At 39.5% G+C, this 13,599-nt stretch overlaps 1 protein-coding gene across 1 annotated transcript in view; it reads left to right on the top strand.

Moving 5' to 3' along the window:
* Nucleotides 1-13,599, top strand: part of LOC134349897 (protein FAM13B-like) — a 115,546-nt gene that overhangs the window by 29,526 nt on the left and 72,421 nt on the right. Inside the window, exons 4-6 of the mRNA XM_063054859.1 lie at nucleotides 6,529-6,671; nucleotides 8,375-8,416; nucleotides 11,165-11,330. Of these exons, the coding sequence (XP_062910929.1) occupies nucleotides 6,529-6,671; nucleotides 8,375-8,416; nucleotides 11,165-11,330 (351 nt within the window). The remainder of the gene's footprint in view (nucleotides 1-6,528; nucleotides 6,672-8,374; nucleotides 8,417-11,164; nucleotides 11,331-13,599) is intronic.

The raw sequence follows: 13,599 nt of genomic DNA, 5'->3' as shown, positions 1-13,599 counted from the left end.
TAACAGGGTATTATTGTTAACATTAATAAATCAAGCATCATCTTTCATTTGTATTCAAGTTTCCAGTCCCACTTTGCTGCTTCTCAAAATATCTTGGTGAATCCAAGGTCATATTCAGCTCTGTGAGGATTGAAATTGTTAAGTTTGCCTCTGTCTATTAAACTCTTTGCTTTTACTATAAATTTCATGTTGCTCTATCTTTACTATTTTTGGTTGCACCAGGCCATTTGTAATCTTGATGCTTTCTTTACATTTGCTTACTTCCATGGGATTCCCTCTATTATCTTCAACCTTGGCCAGTTCTGCCACTGGGCATAGTGTATTGTGTCTTTGTTTGATTACTTTAACATTTTTTTACTGACTGTACAGCCATCAGAAAGTATTAAAATCAGTATTCTTTGTATGTAATATGTAAGCCTGCTACACCACTTCGAAAGGCGGACTAAGCCAGATAAGGGTAGCCAGTGGGTCTCGTACACCATTGAGATAGGGACATGCCTTTCCAAGTGGTCATCTCTGGTGGACTAGATGGTTGAGATCTACAGAGAGATCTAAAGGCCAGGAAGGTGGTTCTGCAATGCTCCCTGGAGAACGAAGGGCATGGTGAGGCATAGAAGTAGTCATGGTCACCCACTACAACCAAGGAATACCCCAGTTGTGATCCTTGTCTGTACCACTAGACCTGGATATCCAAGGTTGAGAGATGCCTTTGTGCGACGGCTTTTCCATTTTTTAAAAACTCTTCCGTGCAGGTTTCCTGTCATTGTTGGATGTGACAGACAACCACCAATATATAAGGATGGAGGAATGAAGTTTTTAGGGGTAGGAAGGGGCATTGATTATATACCTTCACACTTTTGTCAGTGATTGTGTTGTGTGGTTTCTTTGGTTATTTATGCTATTTCTACAAACGACTTTTCACCTCCATCAGATTACAGTGCAGACCTTATTTTCAGCTGTAGAGATGAAAATTGTCCTGTGATTTTAAGGTACAATTGTAAATCCAGTAATATTGATTTATCAATATGCATGCAGTAGACACTTGAACATGAGTTTAAATTTTAATGTTTATGTTCCAGAGCATGATCTTGTGTTAAATGCATGTTTGGGGGGAAAAATGTCAATTGTCTTTTTAAAAAAAACACTTCAATTATTTTGCTTTGAGTCTCCTCTGGAAGTTACTTTGGTGATGCAGTTAAAAGGAGCAGTCTTTAGTGACTCCATATTCTAACTGCAGAGGTCATGCTATTGAAGTTATCTGAAGGAGCACCTGAGAATTAGCATGTTAAACCAAACCATGCTGGTAGGAGGGAAATCTGCATACTCAGCCCTAAATGTGGTTTCCAACTTGTTAGTTTCTACAAGCTTTTAGACATTGCTCCAAATGATTGTTAATGAGTCAAGTTAGGTGGGTGCAAATGATATTAAGTGTACATCATGCAATGTAAAATATAAGGTGCTTTGCAAAAGTATTCAGCCCCACCCCTTTGTTCACATAAATGAGTAGTACTTCCAGGAATTTTGATTAATTTAACTGAGAATTTTTATTTGTGAATCACATGCTCCTTTTTGCACAGTAGAGTCTTAAAACTAGGGAAGATTCTAAAGCACGAAGAGCTAAGAATTCACAAACGGAAATGTCAGCTGTCCAAAAATGTTCACCCCCTTTTCTCAGTACTTAGTTGAACCACCTCTCGCAGCTATTACAGCCAGTAGTCTTTTTGGATAAATCTCTATTAGCTTGGTGCAAAATTTGCCCATCCCTCCTTGCAAAATTGCTCAAGCAATGCCAGCTAGTTGGGGAGCGGGTAGTGGACAACAATCTTGAGGTCTTGCCAGAGTTGTTGGATTGAGTTAAGGTCAGGACTGTGACTGGGTCATTCAAAGGCATCAATTTTTTTCATTTGAAACCACTCCATGGTTGCTCTGGCAGTGTGCTTTGGGTTGTTATCCTGCTGAAAGACTAGCTTTCTCCCTAGTTTAAGCTTTCTGGCAGAGGCTAGCAGCTTTTATCCAGGATCTCTCTGAACTTAGCAGCATTCACCTTCCCATCAATCCTGACCAGATTTCCAATCCCAGCTGCTGAAAAGCAACCCCATTGCATGACGTTACCTCCACTATATTTTACAGTAGGGATGGTGTTACCTGCCTGATGCACAGTATTAGATTTACACAGCGTGTCCTGCTTAGTGTTAAGGCCAGAAAGTTCCACGTTCATCTCATCTGACCACAAGAACTTCTTCCACATCTTTATAGTATCTTCTAAGTGACACTTTGCAGAGTCCTTACAGGCAGGGATATGCTCTTTATTTAGCCAGGACTACCGCTTTGCCAATCTTCCATTATACCCTTTTTGTGCAAGTCCTTACAGATTGTGGAGTCATGAATTTCATCTGTATTTGCAGCCACTGACATCTGCAGCTCACACAGAGTGACTGTTGGTATCACAGTAGCCTCTCTTCCACGGGTCATTCTACTCGGGCGACTAAGTTTAGAGCAATAACCTGACCTAGTCAGTGTGGCTGTGGTGTCATACTTCATCCCACTTTTTCGTGAAGTCTTGAATGCTTTTTTGTCTTCATTGGCATGGAACGTTGAAAATCTACCACACTGTTGGACCTTAGAGAGGGGTATTTATTCTCCTGAGTTCATTGAAAATAGGTAATCCTCTAATTTTCTACATTGGGTGAGTTGGTAAAGTAATATATTGCATTCGAAGAAAGTTAGTCTAGTACAGGTGTCCCCCGCTTTTTGAACGTTTGCTTTACAACACCTCGCTGTTACGAAAGACCTACATTAGTTCCCTGTTTTTGCTAACAGGTGTTTTCACTGTTACGAAAAAAGGCTGCGCGTGAGAAAAGCAGTGTGCGCCCCGAGCAACCGCTCTCCCCCGGATTCAGAACTGCATTTCTCGCCGGCATTGCTTAAACATGTGCCTGTGAGCAGCCATTAGCAAGATGAGTTCTAAGGTATCGGAAAAGCCTAAAAGAGCTCGTAAGGGTATTACACTTAGTGTAAAACTAGACATAATTACGTATTTCGATCGTGGTGAACGAAGCAAGGACAAAGTGAGTTTGGCTTGTGGAAGTTGACGAGGATGATGAAGAGGTTTTGGCATCGCATGACCAAGAACTGATAGATGAAGAGCTGTTGCAATTGGAAGAGGAAAGGATAACCATCAAAACCGAATGCAGTAGTGAACGGACTGAAAGTGAAGTCGTCTAGGAACTGAACGTGAAGAAGATAACCTGCCTACCCTGATGGAAACAGACAACGAGATGACACCCCAGTGTCCCACCACCCCAACCCATGGGCCACGGACAGATACCGATCCGCGGAGAATGCAGCGGTAGCCGGGATGCACCCAGCGCATCTTTAAGAAAAAAGCTGAAATAAACAAGCTAATTAATTAGGTGCCGCCTGGCACGTAAATCGGCCCAGATCAGAGGCGACACAATCGGCAATCGCCTCTGATCTGGGCTGACATTTGTGTGCCGAGCGGCACTTAATTAATTAGCTTGCTTGTTTCGGCTTTTTTTCTTAAAGATGTGCTGGGTGCACCCCGGCTACCGCTGCATTCCCCGCAGATCGGTATCGGTTCGCTGCCTGGAGGGTGGGGACCACTGCACCACCCCAGACCTCTGACGACTCAGCCTAACACACCATCATCAGTGTGCTCTGCGCTGTCTTCCCAATTCCCCCTAAGTGATATATTATTTCTACTTTATATAAGCTGTGTATTTTTACATGTTATTTGGTATGATTTGGCAGCTTCATAGCTTAAAGGTTACTGGAGAGAGTGCTTCTGCTGAGAGCGCTTGTGTGAGATTTTCTGCTGAGAGCGCTTGCGCCGTGTTTCTGCTGAAAGCGCTTGCGTGAGATTTTCGCTACGGAGGACAGTGCGGCAATGATTGTGGAGAAGTATTTTTACTTTATATAGGCTGTGTATTTATCAAATCGTTCCTGCTTTTACTATATGTTACTGTTGTTCTAGGTTTAATGTGTTATTTGACATGATTTGGTAGGTTATTTTTTGGGTCTGCAAACGCTCACAAATTTTTCCCATATGAATAAATGGTAATTGCTTCTTCGCTTTACGACATTCCGGCTTACAAACCGTTTCATAGGAACGCTGTACCTTCGGATGGCCGGGGGGAAACCTGTAATTACAAAGGGTATGAATACTTTTTGAGCCTTATAATTTTGGTTTTTCATTTTTAGTAAATTCTTGACAAGTTTTGGAATTTTTCTTTTGATTTGACATAATGCACAATGTTTTATAGATTAGATCAATAAAGTCCTCCTTCACCTATATTTTAAATTTAGAAAATGAGACAGTAAAATGTGAAAATATTTGTGGGGGCTATGTTTTTGCAGGGCACTATATTGTATTTTTTCTGCATGGGTTCTTGGTCTACTTGGTATGTCAGAGGCAAATATAGTATTTGTTTTTATGAATTCCTCTAAGGCTTTGCTCCACTCTACAATTTCCTGCTGTCCTATGTTTCTTGCCTCTAATTATTTGAATATTTTGCCTCTCTGTTGTCCTATTTCTGACAAAATCCCTTAATAGAGCCCATTTAATAAGATATTATTTTCTCATCATTTCTCCATTTTAAAAATAGTTCAGGAAGCATCTTTTTGTCCAAGCTTATTTTTGATTGTATCTCAGTACTATTATCCTGATGGCATCTCTTTCCCCTGTCCCTTTTTTACCTATTTATAAACAACAGTAGTAGCTTTCATTTTATATAAGAAATAGGAACAGTAATAAGCCATCAGACCCCAAGAGCCTGATCTACCGTTTATTGAGATCATGACTGATCTAGCCGTGGTCTCAGCTCCATGTTCCTGCCTTTCCCCCCGCAACCTTTAATATGCCTGCTATGCAAAAAATCTATCGATCTTGCATGTATTTAATGAGGTAGCCTCAACTGCTTCCCTGGATAGATAATTCCACTGATTCACTACTCTCTGGGGAAAAACTTTGACCCAATCTTTGACCCAAATCTATTTCCCTGAATCTTGAGACCATGTCCCCTAGTTCCCATAGTTGTTTCCGATCAGTAGAAACAACTTCCCTTGTTTGGTGTTTCTAAAGTACTGGAATGTTCCATACACTGGCATTATTTAAAATTAGATTATTAATGTAAACAATACTGCAATAATAAAAATACAAATTTTAATTGGCTTTCAGGCCTATAAAGGTTCTACCAGGACCCTGTCCTCCTTTCCATGTTTTAAATTTTCTTTACTGTATTTGTAGGTTGTGATTTGTAGACTGTTAAAGACATATAAAGTACAGAAACGAGTCCTTCGGTGCACAGTCTATACTGACCATCAAACATCCATTTACTTGAATACTGTGTTAATCCCATTTTTATGATTCTTAGGTTCTACCCTTTACATGCACAGTAGGGGTAAATTGAAGTAGCTAATTAACCTACCAACCCGCATCAAAGAAACTAGAGCACCTGGTGGAAACCTTTGGGAATGTGCAAACTCACACGCAGTAACAGAGGTTGGGAATGGACCTGGGATCGCTGGAGCTCTAAGGCAGTTGCATTACTAGTGGTGCCTCAGAATAATTGTGATTGTGCTTATTTGTACCTTTCCAGTTATCTGGTTTATTGTTGTCACATATATCGAAGTACAATGGAAAACCCTGGTTTTGCATACCACCCATATGGATCATTTCACCCAATGCATTACAAGGGATAAGCAAAAACAGAATGCAAAATGAGGTCTTATGGTTACAAAGAAAGTGCGGTAGAGACAAATGATAAGGTGCAAGGCCATAATGAAGTAGATTGTGAGGTCAAGAGTCCATCTTATCGTACTAGGGCCTGTTAAAATAGTCATTAACAGCAGGCTGGAAGCTATCCTAGAGCCTGGTGGTACATGCTTTCAGGCTTTTGTGTTGTGCCTGATGGAAATGGGGAGAACAGAGAATGTTTAAGTGGGTGGGGTTGATTATATTGGCTGAGGTTATGGGAAGTGAAGACAAAGTCTATGGAATGGGGGCTGTTTATTTTTGTAGTCTTGTGCGGAGCACTGGTATACCAAATTGTATATACATCTGGATAGGATGCTTCCTATGATGCATCAATTAAAATTTTGTAAGGGCCAGAAGGGATATGCCGAATTCCTCTAGCCTTCAGAGGAGGACGTTCACTCAACCCTGTTCGCCTCAGCACTGTTGTAAACAGGAGCACATCCAACGGATCCTTTCCTGTAATCTATAACCAGTTCTTTTGCTTTGCTGGCATTGAGGGAAGGATTGTTATCATGACATCATGCCAGTTGGTTTTATGCCAAAGCATTTGGTCACCATTATCTGGAATTACCACTACTTTCTGTTATGTTACTTTCCTGTAATTTTTTTTATTTGAAAGTTGTAGGAATCTTTCAGAAGACTTGGCTACTGAAAATATCTTATCATTTTCTTTTGTTTCAGAGGAACATTGGCTCAGTATGCCACTAGCTTTGTTTTTTCCATGATGCTAGTATTATGTTTTGAAATTTCAGGTTACTGAATCATGTGAAGAAAGCAATAAAACTGGGCAAACTGATGAACTTCCTAAAGAGAGGATGTTGTTGATGGTGAATACTGAGCACTTGCTGGTGACCAAGAATATAATTGAATCTGACAATATTGTTCTGTCAACAAGGTAAATTATTATCTACTTATCATGTGGAATATATATGCGAAGTACATCAGTGTGTATTGTGCTTTTGTTCTTTCTCATCTCTGATTTGGAATTGATGCACAACTCTAGAGAAAGTAATGGTTACACAGCACAGACATAGGCCCTTTGATCCACCATATTCATGGTGACCTGTTTACTCATTTACACTAATCCTGTTTCCCTGCATTAAGGCTGTATTCTTCTGTGCCTTCCTTGAGGAATTCTGTGTACAGTGTTCACATCTGAGCTCAAGCTATCAAGTCTTTTAGATTTGTGCCATTATAAAGCTAAAATTCCTGATTCATTGTAGTAATATACTAAGTCTATTAATGTGTTTACATTAGTTGCCTTCTATAAAATACCATCTCTATTGACAATTCAGGTGCATTTTATTCTTCTGTTCTGCAAGTACAGCAGTATAGGTTGAGGGGAAATTGTTAGTATGGACTAAAGAAGATGAATTCTGTTAACATCTTTATTTGGTTACTGCAAGTGTTCTTTAAGAATTTAAGAAAAGTAATAGTCTTGAGCATTGCTTTAAGGTGGTTCTTGAAATAGACACTATTTTCCAACAAAGAAAAATGTTAGATGTTAAACATCATTTTCACTAAAGGAACATATTTATAAGCATTATAAACAGATTACTCATCCATTTATAAAACTTGTCGGTAACTTTTTATTGATGAACCTGATGTTCATTTTAATTGTATGATAACCTGGATATAGTTAAAGGTGGTAAATGAGAACTAATATGGTGAGCGTCCAGTAACATCCAACTTAATTTGCAAAGTATGTGTGGTGATCAGTATTGCCCAAATGTAAATGTTTGATTTAGTATTGTCAAGAGGTCAGCAAACTACTATTGGTGGCTGAGTAACTTTGTGATTTTTTTTTTTGAAATTAGAAAGCAGGTTAGAAAGATTTTTTTAAGTGTTAGAAGGTACAGAATACAAATGTTCAATTTGTGTTGCAGACAGTTCATAAAAGCTGTAACATAGAGACAACTTGTGAACTGATTGGAAATAATATGTAATACAGTTTCGTGTACCATTCACAGCAATTTTTTTTATTGTTTTGCCATCTGAAACATCAGTGAATGTTTAATTCCTCTTGGTGAAAATTAATATTTATATTTTTCTTTTCTGAATGGATAATAGGATGATTTGCTTGCCTATTATAAACATTTAACAAAATTATAAGTAGCACTGATTTGGGTATAAATATTGTAAAAGCTTGGATGGACGTGGTGTGGGCTGGTACTTTAAAGTTTTGAGGGATGCTCACAATTTGGAGGCTTTGAGTCAGATTAAAATGTAGAAGTATAGTTGTATCTGCCCTTTTGGGACCCATAGCCATACGCAAGATAGAGCTTGGAATTTCTTTTCTGGCAATATTTATTCCTCAGGTATATAAAAGCTTATAAGTTGGTAGTTTGTCTCTGTCAATACTGGATTCTGTTCTTAAATTATCTGCTGACTTTCCAGTGTTACAGTCTCAAAAAAAAGACAGGGTTTTACTTTGCCCAAAGAGCCATTTGATTTGACCTAAGCCTTAAGAGGATTGCTATAAAAATGAAATTATTTTCCTACAGTAATATAAGATAACTAGGATTCTTATCTTTGTAAATTTACAATTTCTGTGCATTTTTGCACTATTTCCCTACTCCCTGTACTTTTCTCTTGCAGTGCTCATGGTTCCTCTGTCAACCAAGTGATTGTACCTGCAGAGTAAGTACACAACATTTTTGCAGCTGGTTTAAGTACATAAACAGCCCTAATTACAAATACTTTTCATGTTTTATTTGCTCCTAAGGGGTAAAGAGTAGGAATTCCTGAATTTTCTCTTATTAAAATTGACACTAATGTTAATGTTCTTGCTGCCACCCTAACTTAAATCAGCTGTTCAGAATGATTAGACCTCTGATATTTCTGATTTGGTTCAATTGACACTCTCATTATAGGAACCAGGAAGTCTTATTTTGAAGTGTCTCGGGAGGAAAATAATATATTTATAATTGATATGTGATTTAAGTAAAGGGACTAAAGCAAATCTTGTTAAATTTATAAATGAGACAGATTGGTAGGAAGGTAAGCTGTAAAGAGGACACAATGAGGATACAAATAGTGAGAAGTTAAGTTGAAGAGCCAGTGGTCTGACAAATTGAGAGTATAATTCAGGGAAAATACCAAATTCTACTTTTAGGCAGGAAAAATAAAGAAGCACATTTATCCAAATGGTGTGTGATTGCAGAGCTCTGTGTGATTCACAAAGGATTGGCTAGCAGATACAGCAATTAATAAGTTGTCCAGGGAATTGAATACAAAATGATTGCAGGTTTTGATTTTTAGGGCAGTGGTGAATTGGACTTGGTTTATTATTGTCCCATGTACTGAGGTGCAGTGAAAAGCTTGTCTTGCATATATTTATACAGAGGCGACATTTGGAGGACTGAGTCTAGTGTTAATGGTTTCATTTATGAAAATATTTTAAATTATTGAAATTACAATACAATCTTCATATGGTAAAAGGTAATCAGCACACTGGGACTTCAGTAGTGTCAGACTAGCAGATTTTCTGGACTATAGATACAAGTCTTATTATTACCCCAATGTAACTTTTAATTCAGTGTTCAGTTATATAACTTTTTTTTCTCAGTGAACCCAGTGAAATTAAAGGGAGGGTGGTAAATGGGGGCCTGGTCAGTTTAACAGTTGTGCAGCATATGGGGAGTGTGGGAATGAGGGCCATAGTGAGTGAAATGGGAATGTGCAGGTATCAGCTAGTGAGCCAGATGCAGAACTAGCAATGTCCATGTAGTTGGATAGCAGTTACTTTGTAAGCTTCCTGCATTCTGTAAAACTAAGACTTGCTTAACTTCCATCTTGGGAGACATATCTACAGTCCATCTAAAACTGTTATGAAGAGGCATATTACATTCAAGTTGCACCATTGTTCAGAGAAGGTTTGACGTTTGAATAGCTGGAATGGGTGCATTCTCTTTATGAGGAAGATTTGATCATGTTATTCTTTTATCTCCCATTCTATAGAAAAGTTTATTTTTCTCACTGTAAAGGAGGAGGCTAATTCTCTTTACTTCTCTACTTAATTCTCTGCTAAAGTCCTTTGTATATCCTGAGAATGAGTATGCTATGAAAGGATTTCTTTTGCCTACTAACATTTTATAATGGCTTTTGTGTGGATTGTTGTTATGACTAGAAATTTTTTGACAGGTACAGTATGTTTAAAATAAAGATAAAGAGCTTTCAAGATGCAAGTCAAACTGAATGTATTTGTATAGTAATCAGAAATAAGAGTATGTTAGGCCATTTGACCTGTTGAGATCTCTTCACCATTCATCTATGTCATGGATAATCGACCTTGATGCCATTTTCTTGCACTATCCCTTTACTACCAAGAAGTATATTGATATGTTTTATGTGAACTGTTTATTTGAAAGTCTAATTTGTATCTAAATAAATCATGTGAAATTGGAGAAATTTCAAGTCTTTCAATTTGCATGTATAAAAATATGCAAATTGCTTCCACATAATTTCACTTTGATCTGTATGTCAGGAAATTATGTATTTTTTAAAATTATTTAAAATAAATTCTATTTAGCTAATCAATGCTAGAGGAAGTATTGAATGATATGTCAACAAAATTTGAGGATGTTAGTAGTCATCATTAAATTAGAATGTAACAGTAATCTTGACTATATCTTATTCTCCCTTCCTTTGAGTTCAGCTTTAACTTTCTGCCGGAAAAATTGGTTTAAACATCAAATTGATGATGAGACCTCCGTCAGTCAGGGTCGACCATGGATGTTGCGCCCTAGTTGTCTAGATAAGCAAGCCAGGGCAGTACAATATGGAGAGCAAGCTATTGCCTAGGTAGCAAGCTCTCCCTCTTGGTGCATCTGATGAACACAAAGGAATGGCAGAGACCAATACAGTTTGGCACCAGCAGCATTTCAGGAGTTGCCAGTCAATGTTGGACTGCATTAGGGACTCCAGCTCTGGATTTTTCCTCGGGATTTACTCCCAGAGCCTTCCCCATGAGTGGGTATAGCTACAAGGCAGTGGAGGTTTGAGATTAGAGTTTTTCTTTTCCTAGATGAGCTGCCAACCATGGCTGATGAGCCCCATCTACCCAAAGTGACTGGTTTTAAGTTGCCAGTAGCTTACCTCTACCCCTTCTCCTGTCAGTAGAAACTGTTCCGCTGGGCTCAGTAACTAAGCCACAGGTGAAGACCAGGAACTGGACTTGATTGTCAGAGGCTTTTTAATCATCAAATTAATGTCTTTTTTTAAAAAAGGTCTTCAATTTGCATTTTGCATCAGTACAATTAGTTTATCAAATCTCTGCCATAATGGTTATAGTCGGCAGATATGGGAAATAATTGGGCATCTGATTTTAAAGAAGAATAATTTTCTGTTACCTGCATGCAGTTTATTTGATTTTTTTTTACATTCTAGGGAAGATTTCACTGAAGAGAATAGCTGCAATGCCAGTGTTAGCAAACTAGCCCTTTCAGATACTTTGCAGCGTACAGATAGTTTGGGAGATGATGATCAGGAGAATTCACTACATAATTGTACATTGGAAGTACTTGGGACTCATTTGCACCAAAGTGTTGAAAATGTAAGTATAAAGATGTAGATATTTTATGAAATGAATTATGAAGTTGAATGCTGGAAATACTTAGATCATACAACCTAGGAAGAGAGAAAAATGGGACTAGCAATTCAGATTGGTGATCTTTCAACAGGATGGGATAAAAGTTAGACAAAACATGTCCAGGACATGTCCTTTTGTTGTTACCATTAGGAAGAAGGTACTGAAGTGTGAAGGCACACGCTGAGCAATTCAGGAACAGCTTCTTCCCCTTTGCCATCTGATTTCCAAATGTACATTAAACCCATGAACACTACCTCACTACATTTTTTTAAATTTCCAATTTTGCACTGCTTAATTTAACTATTTAATACACACATTTACCGTAATTCAGTTTTTCCCCTATATTAATCATGTATTGTGTTATACTGTTGCTACAAGGCTAAACAAGACCATGACATATGCTGGTGATATTAAACCTGACTCTGATGTCTGGAAAATGATATAACATTAGTCATAGCAACACACATCAAAGTTGCTAGTGAATGTAGCAGGCCAGGCAGTATCTCCAGGAAGAGGTAGAGTCAACGTTTCAGGCTGAGATCCTTCATCAGGACTAACTGTAGGAAGAGCTAGTAAGAGATTTGAAAGTGGGAGGGGGAGCGGGAGATCCAAAATGATAGGAGAAGACAGGAGGGGGAGGGATGGAGCCAAGAGCTGGAGAGGTAAGGTGATTGGCAAAAGGGATATGAGAGGATCATGGGACAGGAGGCCCAGGGAGAAGGAAAAGGGGGAGGGGAGGGAACCCAGGAGGATGGGCAAAGGGTATAGTCAGAGGGACAGAGGGAGAAAAAGGAGAGAGAGAGAGAGAGAAAGAATGTGTGTATATAAATAATGATGGGGTACGAGGGGGAGGTGGGGCATTAGCGGAAGTTAGAGAAGTCAATATTCATGCCATCAGGTTGGAGGCTACCCAGACAGAATATAAGGTGTTGTTCCTCCAACCTGAGTGTGGCTTCATCTTTACAGTAGAGGAGGCTGTGGATAGACATATCAGAATGGGGTGTGGAATTAAAATGTGTGGCCACTGGGAGATCCTGCTTTCTCTGGCGGACAGAGCGTAGGTGTTCAGCAAAGCCGTCTCCCAGTCTGCATCAGGACTTGCCAATATATAGAAGGCCACATCGGCAGCACCGGACATAATATATCACACCGTCTGACTCACAGGCGAAGTGTCGCCTCACCTGGAAGGACTGTCTGGGGCCCTGAATGGTGGTAAGGGAGGAAGTGTAAGGGCATGTGTAGCACTTGTTCCGCTTACACGGATAAGTGCCAGGAGGGAGATCAGTGGGGAGGGATGGGGGGGACGAATGGACAAGGGAGTCGCGTAGGGAGCGATCCATGCGGAAAGCGGGGGGGGGGGGGGAGAAATGTGCTTAGTGGTGGGATCCCATTGGAGGTGGCGGAAGTTACAGAGAATAATGTGTTGGACCCGGAGGCTGGTTCCTGTCTGATAGCTTCATATTTCCCCTTACTCCAATTAAACGTTTTCCTAACTTGTCTATTCCTATCCCTTTCCAATGCTATGGTAAAAGAGATAGGATTATGATCACTATCTCCATAATGCTCTTCCACTGAGACACCTGACACTTGACCAGGTTCATTTCCCAATACCAGATCAAGTACAGCCTCTCCTCTTGTAGGCTTACCTACATACTGTATTGTGTCAGGAAACCTTCCTGAACACACCTAACAAACTCCACCCCATCTAAACCCCTTGCTCTAGGAAAATGCCAATCAATATTTGGGAAATCAAAATCTCTCTCCACCACAACTGTGTCATTATTACGCCTTTCCAGAATCTGTCTCCCTCTCTGCTCCTTGATGTTCCTGTTACTATTGGGTGATCTATAAAAAACACCCCATAGAGTTATTGACCCCTTCCTGTTCCTAGCTTCCACCCACAGAGACTCCATAGACAATCCCTCTATGGCTTCCTCCTTTTCTGCAGTTGTGACACAATCTCTGATCAGCAGTGCCACAGCCCCAACTCTTCTGCCTCCCTCCCTGTCCTTTCTGATCTAAAGCCTGCCCCAAGCCATTCAAGTCTCTGTAATGGCCACAACATCATAGCTCCAAGTACTGATCCATGCTCTAAGCTCATACGCTTTGTTCATGATACTTCTTGCATTAAAATAGACACATCTCAAACCATCAGTCTGAGCATTTCCCCCCCTCCCCCTTTTCTTTCTCCCTAGGCCTACTGTCCCATGATCCTCTCAAATCCCTTTTGCCA

This window comes from Mobula hypostoma, chromosome 7 (genome assembly GCF_963921235.1).
Source record: "Mobula hypostoma chromosome 7, sMobHyp1.1, whole genome shotgun sequence".
In the NCBI taxonomy this organism is placed as follows: domain Eukaryota; kingdom Metazoa; phylum Chordata; class Chondrichthyes; order Myliobatiformes; family Myliobatidae; genus Mobula; species Mobula hypostoma.
The sequence above is the reverse complement of the archived record's forward strand: the minus strand, read 5'-3'. Positions and strand labels throughout refer to the sequence as shown.